Raw genomic sequence first — 15732 nt, forward strand, 5'->3', positions numbered from 1 at the left:
CCCAGACATATCTGCTCCTTATGTTGGAAGCCAATGAAGGTAACATTGGACTATAAGGAGGGATAAACCATTCCTGAATCCACAGAATCAAAAAATTGCCATGCTTTTTGCGATATTTTGGCTGGTGCTAATAGTTATTGCCGAGCTGTGGATTTTGTTGCCTTAAAAGGTTGTCTGAGCCAATTCACGACGTTATATCATCATCATCATTTTTTATTTGTATGCCGCCTTTCCACAGTTAAAAAACAATGCTCAAGGCGGCTTACAGCATAACAAGATTTACATAATTACAAAAGTCATAAACAATAAATAAACCACACCAAAAAAATTAATAATACACAACCAAATGGGAAACAATTCCCACATATAGACAAACAATACACAGCCAAATGTGGTGATTTCTGCAAGATTTCATTTCTTTGTCCTGCCAGGAATTTCACTAGATCAGGAATCTTTCTCCCTCCTCCCTCCATGGAGTGGGTGATAGAAAAAGCACCCAAAACAAGGATATTCGAATTTTAGATTTAGTGTCTACCATACCATGAAAGATTTCAAAGTTTTCTTCTCTGCTGCTCTGTGCTTAACAGCTTATGGGCAGATACAGAGGGCATCTGACGCAGGGACAGGGCTGCATACTGTGATCTATGTTTTCCCTACTTGCCACTTCCATATATGTTTACCTGCTCAACCTCTAGACTTACTTCAGGTTTCTATGCTTTGGCAGTCCATTTCTTTCACTTACACCTTTTGTTTTGGTGTTTTTAAAAAAGATAATGGCCGTTTAATTTGAGCACAGTTTTACTTCATATAATTTCATAAACCAAACCTATGGCCCTAAAAGGGTAAATTGCAACCTGTGTGCATTTAATTCGTGAACATTCACCTTTACATGCTTGACAAAAAAAAAATGTAGGAAGAGTACAAAAGGGATGATTAAACATGCAGCTTTCTTCTTTAATGTAGAAAAAAAGCAGCTCTCCCCTCTACCCACCCCCTTTTCTCAGTTTGAAGCTGCAAAAAAGACTAATGAGGTGTTAATAGCTCTAGATAGGATGTTAATAGCTGCTGGTGTATCTTAATGACTGTTTGTGTGACTGGGTTCCCTCTGGGTGGAGATATCTTTGAACGAAAAGAAGCCTTCCCCTAAAGAGAACTCCTTCCATTAGGAGAAAAAGAATCAGAAGGTAGTCTTTAAGCAGCGGATTCAACAATCAATCATCATTCTCATCACCATAGCATATTGCGATGGCCTAACTCTTGAGGCGAATGAAGCAAGCACAATGAGTACAAATGCCCATGTGCCATTTTCAAAATGGTGCCCAGAGTTAAACCCATCCTTAAGCATTGGGAGGCACCACCACATCATGAGTTTGTACAGTGGTTGGCTCCTACTTGGGACTCCTGCTCACATGGAGTGCCCTCTGAAGTCATGCTCTTCCTCCACCTTGGCTCTTCACTGGATTCCTGCTTCTGGCTATAATCATGAGTGCTCCCTTTTGTCTCACTTCCTATGAGCTATGTGCAAATGGCCACCCTGTTACTTGGTTTGACTCAGGCTCACCATAGCTGAGAGTGGTGCAACCCCAAAGGCATTTTATGTAACATTTTCTGAGCAATCAGGGCACATCGCGTATCTCTCATTAAAAGGCAAAGATAAAGAACTCCTGACAGTTAAGTCCAGGCAAAAATGGGGTGCGGAACTCATCTTGCTTTTCAGGCTGAGGGAGCTGGTGTTTGTCCACAGACAGCTTTCCATGTCATGTGGAAAACATGGCTAAACCATTTCTGGTGCAACTGAACACCATGACGGAAGCCAGAGCGCCGCAGCGGTACCTACCGTAGATTCCAGTGTATTAGGCGACTGGGCTTATAAGACCACCCCCCCCCCCAAATTGGCAGCTGCCAATTTGGGGAATTGACTTATATGCCCAGTCTTGGCTCCAATATCCTGCATTCTTTGCTGGACATGTATTCAGAATATTTTTACATATAAGCTCCTCCTCAAAGATCCATGTATATGATTACAACACATACTCTCGCTCTCATGTGTGTGATCACAACACACACACTCTCTCACACACAAACAAGAAATAGAGAGAGAGAGAGAAAGAAAGAAAGAAAGATCGGAGGGCCTGCAAAAGTAAGAGAAAAACATACCAAGGAAGGCTGCCCAATGTATTGGCTGTCTCTCCTTCTTGTCGCATGTGCTCAGATTGGCCCCTTTATTTAAGAGCAGGTTAACCATCTAAGAAAAGGTGGAGAAGAGAGAGTTACAAACAGGAATTATTTTTATTTTATTTTACAAAAGCATGTCCATTTACTTAGAACTTCCTGCTGGTGCAGCGTTGTGGAATCAGCACCTTGGGCTTTATTATTTAGGTCTTTTTAAGGCAATCTCTGTACTGCTCAACATATGAAAATATATCTAAGTGGTGTACAGGAAAATAAAACAAAAGCAACAATGCATGTCACAGAAATAACAAATAAAGCCACATTAACGAATAAATACAAATATAAATTCTGAGCCATTTCCCCACTCTTACATAAGAGAAATGTGTCCTCGACTGTGAGCCAGGTTTTATTTCTCAGCAAAGCTAGCTTTGGAAGGCAGATAAGCATGTAACCGCACCTCTGCCTGGCAGTTAGGTAGGAAAGTGACACTATACACAATCTGAAGAAAGGGGTCAGCATTTTGAGCTTCCAAACAAAATGAAATTCTGGCACTTTTATAGCTGAGGTTACCCTTTCCATCATTCTGTATTGTCTCCCTTGTGGTTGGCATTTCTGGGGCGGGAGGATGTATCCAACATGAGGCACACTCAGAACAGATCTGCTGATATTAATGAACACAACTGACTGAGGTATATTAAATTCAACGGGTCAACTGTGAGCAGGACTCATGCTAGATACAACCCCGCATGCTGAATTTTTGTTCCTGTTTTGTTGTTGTGAAGGAAGGAAGGCTGAAATATATAGTTCACTCTTCTGTGCGCTTCCTCTGTGTTTGAAATGCTGGTGGCGGGAGAAGAGGAACCACATTTTCTCACAATTTTCTTCAAAGCTATAAGGACCAGAAACTTGTTTCTCTTCAAAAAGCGAAAACACAGCCAGCAGGGTCCCTGTGACAACTGCTAGATTCTACATTATAGGCCATATGACAGGCTCCAGAGCACAAATGCAGATATGCAACACCTTGAACATATTGCCCAAAGAGTTCCTGTCATCGTTCAGGGAGTCTGCAGGAGGAGCAAAGGATCCCTTCTTTCGATTATAGGACCCTAAAGGTCAGAATTACAAGCATCTGTATCAACACCACTGCATCTGCTTCTGTGACTTGGTTGCATCTGCTCTCACATTGGTTTGAGATGCTTTACTGTTTTTCAGGTGCTTTGATGGTTTTTAAACATTTTTGTTTTATTTTCTTCTTAATTGTATTCTTTTAATCAAAGAAGTGTTTGCCAACCTGGGCTTCTTTGGAAGGAAGTCAATAGATTAAATAAATATCAGGCGGAAGCAGGTTTTAGGAAGGGCCAACAATGTGCACAAGCGGCAGAGGGGAGCTGAATTTGCTCCCTACCTGTTGCTTGTTTGCTGCAGCCCAACCCTGACAGCCTGCTCTTTTAGCCTGAAGGCAAATCTCTCCTCCAAGAAACAAGTTTGAAACCGTGGGAGGAAAGAAGTGGCTTGCAAAGGGCGGGGTTGCGCCAGCAAGGTGTCAAGCAGAAAGGTGTTTCCTCACAACAGCAGCAGCAGTTTTACAGCATGAGTTTTCCACGCAGTGTTGTTCTGTCTTAAGCCCCAAATGCTTTTCGGACTAGGACCCCCCCCCCCCATTTCACTACTTATCCAACCAAGGTGGAATGCACAGAAAACCCTCCCTGAAAAGAAGCGCACCCTTACCTCAATGTGCCCACTGTGTACAGCATGGTGCAGTGCTGTCCGGCCGGTGCGGTCTGCCACATTAACACTACTTAGCAGGGCGATGATGGCCTCAGCACACTTGGTGGCTCTGTTGGCAGCGGCAACGTGCAGTGGTGTTTGCCAATACTTGTCGCGAGCGTTGACGTCCGCAGAGTGCTTTAGGAGGAGGTTAAGTGCCTTCTGCCAGGGACAGAACACAGACAGAAAGGTCTTTTTTAAAAGACTGCTTGAGGAAGGCAAAGGATCACTAGAGGAATAATTAAAGAGCCGAGGAACAAGCTGATAGTACTATGCTGTGTGGCAGAATTGGAATTTTCAAACAAAGCTAACCTAAAACACTGCAGAATATGCTGCTGGGAAATATCAGAAGGACCAAGAGCATCCTAGCATGAGGCACTACAGGTTGAAGTTCTAGCAGAGCTAAGTGGGCGCACAATGAGGAATGCTGATGGCCGAAAGAGGAGCCAACACTGTAAGGCACAACTCAATATATCCCTCATCCTACTACCAATTCCTTCTCTCCTTCATCTTCTTAACCCTGCGAGGCTCAAAAAGCCCCAAACCAGAGTAGAACATCTGGGAAGTTAAGAAATCAGGTCTTGGTGTCAATTATTGGCTGGTGGCAAAGAGTTTTAAGTATTACAGGCACCTGCAATATACAGAATATTAAATAAAGCACCTGAATTGATACAACAACTAAAAGGGCAATAATGTGAAACCGTCTCCTTTTGCCCCAACTCCCAAGGTGCCAAGAATGTTCGGATTCATACTTTCAGTGTGTCAAGCCTCTGAGCTCAAATGAGATTAGTCTGAATTCTAAGGAAGTCTTCTCTCTAAAAGCAGCTTACTGTCAGGTCAAAGCTTCAAGATCTAGACAGCTAGGGTGAGAGTGTTAGAGACTACCAGAGAAGAGGGTGGGGAGGCAGCAGCAAGGGTTCATGTGAGCCTCAGGTGGGGGCAGGAGATGAGAACCCAGCCAAGAAGGGCTTTAGATCCCAGGCCTCACAAACACAGCTGCTGGCTTGGTTTCAATAATATGCCCACGCTGCCTGGTATAGGATTACAGCCAACAAAGTAACTGTGCAAGCAGAAGGACATCCGCCCATGCAATGCGACTTCTGCCACATCAGCTCTGGGTTTTCCTCTAACGCTCCAGAGCAGATTTGGGGGGCGTCAGGAAGAGTAAGATGGCTTTCTCTGGTTGGGGTTGCATTCCCCTGGAAAGAGCAGGTTTGTAGCTTGGGGGTAACTCCTGGATCCAACATTGTCACCTGAGGCTCAGATGACCTTGAGGACTTGGGGGGTGCCTGTTATCAGCTACCCCCCTTTTGGACAGTGAGGAATTGCTCATAGTACCTCCATGCTCTGGTGGCTGTGGAATTCCCTCCCCACAGAGATACATCTAGCACCTTCACTACACAGCTCTCAGCAGATGTTGAAGATCACCTGTTTTACACCTGAGACCTGTGTTTTTGAGACCCACCCTATTTCCATGACTAATTTGTTTTAACTGTTTTTAATACAGTGGTACCTTGGCTCTTGAACAGCTTAGTTGTTGAACAAATCGTCTCCTGAACGCCGCAAACTCGGAAATAAGTGTTTCAGTTTGTGAATGTTTTTAAGAAGCCGAATGTCTGACGCGGCTTCTGCTTGGGTGTAGGAAGCTCCTGCAGCCAATCAGAAGCCTTGGTTTTTTAACGGTTTCAGGAGTCAAACGGACTCCCGGAATGGATTAAGTCTGAGAACCAAGGTACCACTGTACAGAATTTTAAATCCTGGGACCTGCTAGGGAATGATGACCAATAAGTGTAATAGCAGTACAGTGGTACCTCGGGTTACATACGCTTCAGGTTACATACGCTTCAGATTACAGACTCCGCTAACCCGAAATATTTCCTCGGATTAAGAATTTTGCTTCAGGATGAGAACAGAAATCGTGCTCTGGCGGACCGGCAACAGCAGGAGGCCCCATTAGCAAAAGTGGTGCTTCAGGTTAAGAACAGTTTCAGGTTAAGTACGGACCTCCGGAACAAATTAAGTATTTAACCCGAGGTACCACCGTAGTAGCAATGATACTACTATTGTACAAGCATGTCATTTTGCTCACATAATGACTTCGTCGGATTCAACCCATACAGTTTGCTGAAGCCACCATAGGAGTTCCTAGTTCTCTCTCCGGTGACTTCTAGAGTGATCCTGCCGCTAAGTAATTGTGATCCTGTAGCTAACAAATGTTCTTTGGTGGCCCGCGAGGTGTAAGAAGCTTGGCAGGAGGCAAAAGAAGCACAGGGGCCTACATTTTTCCTCATTTGTGTAAGGAAATATACCACAGTCTCTCCTCGCTGCCTTACAAACTCAGGAGTAGGAACCACCCACCCTGCCCCTGGAAGTCAAGCATCAATAAAAATGCTGACGCTTTTCTGAAGCAAAGAGGTGAATTAATTGAGCCAGCTTAAGTGGTGCTTCTCGGCTGCTGGAAATGGCCTGAAGCTGTGAGGTCAGCAGGAAAAGGCAATTACACAAGTTAACAGACTCTGCTGAGGAACAGCGGAAGCTTTTCCAGGAGCCCAGTCTCTTGGGAGCCCAGTCTTTGTGCAATTAAGGGCATAAAACTTACTCTACAATCATCTGTACAATAAAAAAAAGGGGGGGGGACTTTCTGCTTTTACAGAGAAATATAGCAACACATTACAACAGCACCCTTAGGATGAAAAGCTGCTCTATTATCAAGTTATGGATGTTATCCTACTCACGGCAATGCAAACTTCTCTACCTCTGAATTAATGTAGCAGCGTGTAAGATCAGTTAGGAAAGGGGTGGCATTTCCTACAATGCTGTGTCAAGAACAGACTGTGATAATAATATCAAATATATAAAAGAATGGATGGGTTACAGTATTTTTCGTATACAGTGGTACCTCGGGTTACATACGCTTCAGGTTACACACTCCGCTAACCCAGAAATAGTGCTTCAGGTTAAGAACTTTGCTTCAGGGATGAGAACAGAAATCGGGCTCCGGCGGTGCGGTGGCAGCAGGAGGCCCCATTAGCTAAAGTGGTGCTTCAGGTTAAGAACAGTTTCAGGTTAAGAACGGACATCCGGAACGAATTAAGTACTTAACATGAGGTACCACTGTATTTGCATATATATATATATACCTACTGTATATATTCCTACACTTTTTGTGCCTTTTTATTTTTCTTTGTATCAGTTTATTTCTTTATAATTGAAACCTTTTCAATAAAATATTAATACCAACATTTTATTTTATTTTTTAAAAAAGAAGAGTCTGAGAGAAAATTAAGGCAACTTTAGTTTACTGCACTATTTAGTTTACTGCATGAGTGACAATGTGTGTGTCTGTGGGCAAAAGGGAGCTTCCACATCCATGCATTCTGCGCAAATCTCCATTCCTAATCCTGCTAAAAATGCTCACTGGGAGCAGCCTTGTCTCTGTGACAGGGCCAGATTAGGTTCATAACGCATTCAGCTTGTGCAGAAATTGCAGATCTTGGCACTCTGGGATACAGAATATTGATTTATGACTTTAAAGTAAACCAGTGAAGCCTTGCAAACAAGTGTACAAAAGTTACTAACCTTATTTTCTAGACAATCCTAAATTAGCTGTTTGTGGACAAAACGTTGGGAGTGGGGAGAGGAGGAGCTTTTACTGAGCTTTCCTGCCTGGTCACCTGATCCTTTCTCTGCACCAGGTGACAAGCCTAGACTAACTTGTCCAGTTATAGGGGACAGTTTCAATTTGTACAGCTCAGGCATATGGACAGGATCCATGGAAGGGTGAGGCCTACCTACGTGTGTGCTCCACACTTGCCCTTCTTGGCTTATAATAGCTGCCAAGGGAGCTGACCGAGCAAGGGCCCTAATGTCTTTTAAGAAGCTTCCTTGAACCTCATCATATTGGATAATTTCTCTTGCCTGTCCCCAACACTCCATTTCTGGGCAAGACGCCTGAGTTTGTGAGTGGCATCACACTCCAGGTAGGCGAGGTGGATTATTTAGATCCATTTCAATCTTACTTCAAGTCTGATTATGGGACTGAGGCAGATTTAGTCACCTTAGTGGGCTATATACACCAGGAATTGGCAGAGGGGATATCTCTCTGTTGGTTCTGCAAGACCATCTAGGCAGCTTTCAATACCATCAACCCTCGTAATCATCTGACTGGGACAGGACTTGCAGGCTTCAGTTTGTGGAGTTCCAGGGGTGGTTCTGCTGGGGGATTCCTGTTAGACCCCTTGGCCAATGTCCTAGTTCCATCTTGTACCCAGTTCTATTTAGCACCCACATTAAACCACTAATTTTTAGGGTTTGATGTCACCAACGTACTAATGATACCCAACTCTCTCTCTCCTTTCCATCAAATTCCAGGGAAGCCGGTCCATGTTTTGAATTGGTAATAGACAAGAGTAAGGGTAACAAATTGAAGCTTAATTCAGACAAAATAGGCATTCAGTAGAAATGCTGTCCATGGAATGGGGGTTATGGAACGTAACACACTATTCTGTAATTTCCCTCATTCCAGCAAACTTCAAGGACAGGTAACTCTGACTTAATACTCTTTTCAGGCACACAACTGATTTGTCCATCCATGTTAATTAAAGGGGAGGGGGAAGGTACTGGCTACAGCAATCGGAAATCTGAGGGGCACAAGATGTAGCAGGACCCCTCCTCACTTGAAACTTACACAGCTACATTAAGTCACAATAAGGCCCACAAAGATGAACTGCAAGGAAGGCAACAGGTCTTGCTCCACCTTTCACAATTAAGGTAATTCTTGTTTGCAGACATTCAAGATAGCTACTGGTTTTCATTGTGACCCAGGGTAAGCACTGGCATATGAAGGGGGAAATGAAGTTGCCGAAAGGGTGGCTGTAGGAGGGCCCTATGAGAAAGAGCATTACCTTTGCCACTTTAACAGGATGAATGAAAACAGGTCAAAGGAACTAGTACCTACCTCATTGCGAGAAGCTGCAGCACGGTGTAACGGGGTTAGCCAAAGGGTGTCCTTTGCATTAACGTTAGCACCTGCCCAAGATGGATAGGAGAGATAAAGCAAGATCATATACTGACGAAAAGCATCCCTTGTCCCTGCACCCAATATTAGAATCCATTTATCCCCTGAAAATGCAATCCTAACCATGTTTTACTCAGAAGTATTGCTGAATTCAATGGGGCTTGCTTCCTGGTAAGTGGAGCTAGGATTGTAGCCATTATCTCACCATGTATTTGCAGATATGGGTCTTACTTGTTTTGCAACAAAAATGGCAGCAGACAGATTAAGAGGAAGAGAACATTGGCACTGTATTCAGAAAATGCCCACCACTCAAAAAGCTAAGCTGCAAATAAGTTGTGCACATATTGATTGTGCTATTGCTTAGACTGAAGAGCATGGTATTATCAATAGCACACACATCTCAAGGTTAATGTTATGTTGGCCTCCTGAACTGTACAAAATCCAGTCTCACTTCCACTAACTTTAACTGTGCAACTGATAAAGGCAGTCCAGTTGTTTAAATGAAAAGAACCTCTGACTCACAGAACTTTCTCACAAGGACAGAGATGCAAAATTCTTCTTAACGAAAGATACCATGTTCAGAAGCCATGCTTAAACATGCTTGAAAAGGAAGAATAATTAGTTTGTACAAGTAGGATCACATGATTTAGTGTCCTAATCCTCATCGAAAGAGAAATATCTGAAAACCAGCAGCTTTCAAAAACTAACCCTTATTTTTAAAATTATGTACCATCAATAGCCAACTTCTTCCATTACCATTAACTTGGAGACATTTAGCATATGCGCTGAGAACCATCTGTGCTGGCTTCACTGTCCAGAAAGCCAACTCTGCCCTGCAATCTACACAGGAAGAGTTACAGTGGATAGAGCTGTCTGTTTCAAAATAGCTTCACTGAATTCGAACGTTTCCATAAATCTTGGCTGCTGCAGAATCATGACTCCAATAATATTACTAGTAGCAATCTGCTAACTTTAGCACTTTTAATATGAAAGCACTTTACGATCCTCTCATTCATTCTTGTGACTGTTTAAATTGTAGATCATTATAATTCCTGCCTTAAAGGCCTGTTAACAGAGGATGAGCAATAGCAATTTGAAGCTGGAACGGAACATGGAATATACAGCTACCACCCCAGTTTAAAGTCAGTGTTCTCAACTGCAGGACTGCACAGGATCTGTCAGTGTTACTCGATCCTCTCTGTGACTCTGCCCCCCTGACAGTTTAGGCAGTGATATATATACAAGTCTGCACCAAACTGCCACCAGTTCCCTCAAGACAGGAAGAGAAGGTTTTCTTTTTCTATTCAGCAAATGCCCTGAAGCTGCTAGACCTGACCTCCTTCACCTCTTATCAACCAGAACATACACCTTCACTTCTTACCTGATAGTATTAGGAGTTCAAGAATAGGGGCGTCTCCCAAGTATGCAGCTGCATGCAAAGGGGTTCGTCTCTCTTGGTCCTGGTTTGGGGAAACACAACAGAGATCAATGGAAGGTGTTAAAGTGGAATCTAAAAGCCGTGAGAGGAATCCAACATAGCACCACGGCAATTGTTTCATCAGTGCAATGGTTTGTGCTTGTGTAACAGAACATTCGCCTCCTCCCCTTCCCCTGCTCCGGAGGGTTGGGGGGACCCCTAGAACAGATTCAAGGGCATATGGGGAAGTCCCATTGTGCAATGGGACCAGCTACTAGAATACTGTTCCATGCTGATGTTGCCATCCAATCTTTTCAGTCTATAGACCAATTACCTTGATGTGCTGAAATATGTAGCAATATCTCTGAGCTTATCTATCCAGTGACAAATTGAAGCTTAAGACGTTATATAGGAAAAGTTGTGCAAAGACAAAGTAGATGAAATTTTAAAACTGGTTGTTAACCCACGGCATTACCGACTGCAACCCTCAAAAAGTGTCTGCCACAAGCCATGAAAGTTTGCTTAAACAGTGGATCACCTTCTTACACCCTGTAAGAAGAAAATCCATATGCCTGTTCTGCCCCATTGCTTTTCCCCAGTAACAATGGAAGGCACACTGGCTGGTCTGCTGGATCTCACTAGCTGATCACAGTGACATGACCTATGTAGGATACTGATTCAAAAGGCCGGCACTGCATTCGAATTTGATTGACTATTCTTAACTGCTGCCAAGTTAAATGAGCTTATTAAACTCAGAACACGGATATCTTGTTGGAGGATTTACTCATCTAACTTTTGCTTTGGTTGCTTTTAATGAGTCTCACACGATAGCTTAACTATGATGATGATAATTTATACTCTGCTCATCTGAATGGGTTGTTCCAGCCACTCTGGGCAGCTTCCAACATAATAAAAGCATAGCAAAAACATCAGACATTAAAAACTTACAATCATTGGATTGAACCGACACTCCTACTGTATATACATAACATGGAGTTAAGCCACATTGGACTCAGTAGGGCTGACTTCTAAGTACACATTTATAATAATAATAATAATAATAATAATAATAATAATAATAATAATAATCTGTTCTTGAACAGAGAGTTAGAGCCAATTAATGTAGTGCAATGTTTTGTAATGTGCTTACCTAATATGCTCTAAGTGTAAGAGACCTTAATTTAGCCTTTCAAAAACTTGACATTGACTTTGAAAGGATTACATGAATTTAAGAAGCATTGACATGTCATTCATTGCCATCAAGACTACACAAATTGGTAGATCCCAGAAAAAAGTCCAAAAGCTTCAATAAGAAACATAACAAAAAAGCTCTCACACATAGCTTGAAATGGAAAAATGGAAATGTGAATAGAAATGGCATGTGAACTCCTCTTAAGGAGTATCTTCTCTTTCAGGATGACTAGTGAAATACTTTTGAAAGCAGTGCTTTAAAATGATACAAAGCCAATTCACATTGCTGCATATAGCTTAGACCCAAGACTCAAAGGCAGCAGTACATGGCTAGAGGGAATGTTGATGCAACCATCTTGCTAAAGTTAAGCAGGTCTGGGTCTGGTTAATGCTAAGATGGGAGAATATCTGGAAACCTCATGTACACATTCAGTCCTATGATAGGACGGTTGACTATAAATGAAATAAGTAAACAAATGTTAGTGATTATAGCAGCACCACTACAGTCGATTGGATTACAGTGGTACCTCGGGTTAAGTACTTAATTCGTTCCGGAGGTCTGTTCTTAACCTGAAGCACCAGTTTAGCTATTGGGGCCTCCTTCAGCTGCCGTGCTGCTGGAGTATGATTTCTGTTCTCATCCTGAAGCAAAGTTCTTAACCTGAGGTACTATTTCTGGGTTAGCGGAGTCTGTAACCTGAAGCGTATGTAACCTGAGGTACCACTGTATTAAACAAACAATACATCTTAAGGCTTTTAAGCAATCTCAAATGCTGTGGTAAACAGAACAAGAAGGAATGCAATCAGAGTTTGATGACTGTATCACTCCTGCAACATGGTAAGGCCTTTATATAATATAAGAGTAGAAAAAGAGGGAAACCCCAGGCAAATGGGGGGGGGGCAGGGGGAGAGTAAAGGGGTAGAATAAACCATTTGATGTTCAAAAGTTTATAATCCAGTGCATTTCTGACCCATCAGGTCCTCCCTCAGAGAATTTCAAAATTTCAATCTAATATTTTTATTTTTATTGTTTTATTAATAAAATATTCTACTTTCTTGTTTTAATAAAAGTTTAATCTATTCATAGAAAACGTTCCCCACCCCTGCATTAGAGTATAGCAGCTGAGCTGAGCACTAAAAGTGAGGCTGAAATTTCCAACAAACATCTTCAAACTATTCTGGACACTTGGAAGAATGACTCCCTCAAAGACAAAGCAAGGTTGTTCTGGATGTAGACCTTGCTACTTCATTTGCTTCTAAACGTCATGCCCCAAACAAGCAAATCCTAAGAGCAAGGCAAACAGCTCTGATAAGGCATAAAATCAAGGCTATCAAAAGGCAGGAAGCACCACTTAGGTTCTGTATCAAATCAACTAGCATTTGGCCTTTGGGTTTGGTGCCAAGTGCTTGGCATTAACTGCTCAGAAGGATATCAGTGCTCTAAGGCCAAATGATCAAATGTGTAAAGTGTTAAAAGGACACAGCCCCACACTTAAAAGTCGAAGTCAATTTGAAACATGGATTGTTGAGTCCTGAACTACTACTACTACTACTACTACTACTACTACTACTACTACTATCATCCTCATCAACCTGCTTTTCACCCCTATGAGTAAGTGAAAAAATAAAAAAGAGCAAGAAAGTCTAGCAATCAAGCCAAACTTAAATTTCATTTCTCAGCTGTAGAACGACTGATTTAGAAAACTGTGCATCAGCACAGATGAGCTGATCCATTCCAAGCAACTCTATTTATTTTTTAATTCTTAGCTACTTAGGTCCCCTCTAACACACACACAAAGTGCACAACCAAGATCAGAGGAAAGCATTTAACCCTCATTCTGCAATCTTAAGCACAAGAACACTAGTTCTATAAATTTAGTGGAACTTACAAGCAAATATAATTAGGACCAAGTTGTAAATCTTTTTTATTCCAGGGTGCATGGATAGGAAAATATCACACGAGTTGCTTTCCAAGTAATTTCCTCCCAAGTTTTTAATCAATGGACCTAAAGCAGGGTGACCATACAAAAAAAATGAAAGAAAAGAAACTTGCCCCCTGAATATCTAATATTTTATTATTACAAACTAGAATGAACCACTGCCAAGTATCAGTTACCACTATGGTTGTCTCTGAGAATAGGAAGTAGAAAATATGTGAGCTAACATTTATCAGAACTTCTGTTGGGGGAAATCAAAACAAGCTTTCAGAACTTCAGAGATCATCTATAGGTACTTCATCAAAATGTACCAAGAGTTTGAATTCAGATACTGTGTTTAAAGTGACCTATAGCTCTTGAGCCTAACTGACTCATGCTGTCATCTGTGGCACAAATGTAACAACTGACAGATAAGACCCTTCCTGGAAATTAGACACAGCAGACTCAAAATATAACTGGCATATTATATTGTAACACACTTCAGCGAGCGACATCAAGCTTAGCCGTCTCCATCAGATACAGGAAGTTTTGGGATCAGGCCAGGATCAAATTTTGAAAAAAGGGAGCAACAGGGGAGGCACAACAGAGGTTTCCAAAATAATGAATAATATGCAGAGAGAGGGTTGTGTTCAGTGAAGTCACAGTTCTGAATTTAAGTTACTCGTGTTCATTAACTTCAAGGGGTCTTCTCTGAGTAGGACTAGCATTGAATACCACCCAGAATGTTTCCTTCTCTGAAAATGTTAGAACCGGAGATTGCCCAATGAATAATAATAATAATTATTATTTATTTATTTATACCACGCCCATCTGGCTGGGTTTCCCCAGCCATTCTGGGCGGCTTCCAACAGAACATTAAAATGCAATAGTCTATTAAACATTAAAAGCTTCCCTAAACAGGGCTGCCTTCAGATGTCTTCTAAAAGTCTGGTAGTTGTTTTTCTCTTTGACATCTGGTGAGAGGGCATTTCACAGGGCGGGTGCCACTACCGAGAAGGCTCTCTGCCTGGTTCCCTGTAACTTGGCTTCTCGCAGTGAGGAAACCTCCAGAAGGCCCTCGGCAATGGACCTCAGTGTCCGGGCAGAACGATGGAGGTGGAGACGCTCCTTCAGGTATACTGGACCGAGGCCATTTAGGGCTTTAAAGGTCAGCACTAACACTTTGAATTGTGCTCGGAAATGTACTGGGAGCCAGTGTAGGTCTTTCAAGACCGGTGTTATGTGGTCTCCGCAGCCGCTCGCAGTCACCAGTCTAGCTGCCGCATTCTGAAGACAAATGGAAAGTACTTTGCACAGTGTATACATTGAATTCACTCCCTTAGGATATACTGATAGTCCCCCAACTTGGATGGGTTAGACAAATTCACAGAGGATAATGCTATCAATGGCTACTAGTCACGATGGTAAATGTGTTGTTGGCATCTGTCCGTCTCAAGAGACAATGGAGATGAGTACAGTACTGTAAAGCTCAACAGTGTGGTTTCATTTTCAGCCTGAGAGCCAAGTCCAATAAAAAGTATCATCTTACTCAAAGTGCAAGAAGGATTCATTTAGCTCAGTGCACTCGTTTGGTCACCTGGAATTATGTGCTTTGCTGGCAGTGTATCTGCCATCTATGTGGCACACTGTGACTTGGATGGGGGGGCGAGGATTGAACTAGTCCATGTGAACTATTGGGAGAGTTTGTTTGTCGCCTATTTCAAGAGGCAGCAGACTATATCCTGCCCATCAGGGATCTGCCTAATAATAGGTTGTTACCATTAACATGGTAAACAGTTGCCAATATTCTCACTTTCGTTTTGTAGATTGCATGTCACTAGTTTAACTCCATGAAGCACCACTTTTCATTTAAATCTCCCTCCCTCCACACACACCCAAGTCATCTACTGACATCTTTGCCCCTGAATAAAAGGCAAGCATGCAGCCGCATCAGCCTTTTCTTAGTTAAGTAGGAAACATGAATGTCTACATGTTACAATAAACCAGGGCTGCTGGCTATCCTGACTTATTGGAATGAACACTGAGTTACCCAAATACTCCTCTTTTACTCCTTTCTGGCACGAGTGGCAGAAACAAACCAGGAAGCCATAATTAAGCTTAGTTTTCCATGACGTTTGAATCTTGTATTGTGGTTTGTTTTTTACCTAACGAGCTGGGGGGGGGGGGCGGACCTCCTTTTATGGCTGGCTGACAATCCTGGCTTGTTAGGAAAATACAAACCACGATCCCAT

At 42.4% G+C, this 15732-nt stretch overlaps 1 protein-coding gene across 2 annotated transcripts in view; it reads right to left on the minus strand.

Moving 5' to 3' along the window:
- Positions 1-15732, minus strand: part of ANKRD52 (ankyrin repeat domain 52) — a 69981-nt gene that overhangs the window by 44252 nt on the left and 9997 nt on the right. For both annotated transcript variants that reach the window (XM_083427358.1, XM_083427359.1), the window contains exons 3-6: positions 10338-10416; positions 8897-8967; positions 3901-4101; positions 2158-2245 (exon numbers count right to left, since the gene is read on the minus strand). In XM_083427358.1, coding sequence (XP_083283484.1) covers positions 2158-2245; positions 3901-4101; positions 8897-8967; positions 10338-10416 — 439 coding nt within the window. The remainder of the gene's footprint in view (positions 1-2157; positions 2246-3900; positions 4102-8896; positions 8968-10337; positions 10417-15732) is intronic.

This window comes from Podarcis tiliguerta (assembly GCF_965153285.1).
Source record: "Podarcis tiliguerta genome assembly, chromosome: 2".
NCBI lineage: Eukaryota > Metazoa > Chordata > Lepidosauria > Squamata > Lacertidae > Podarcis > Podarcis tiliguerta.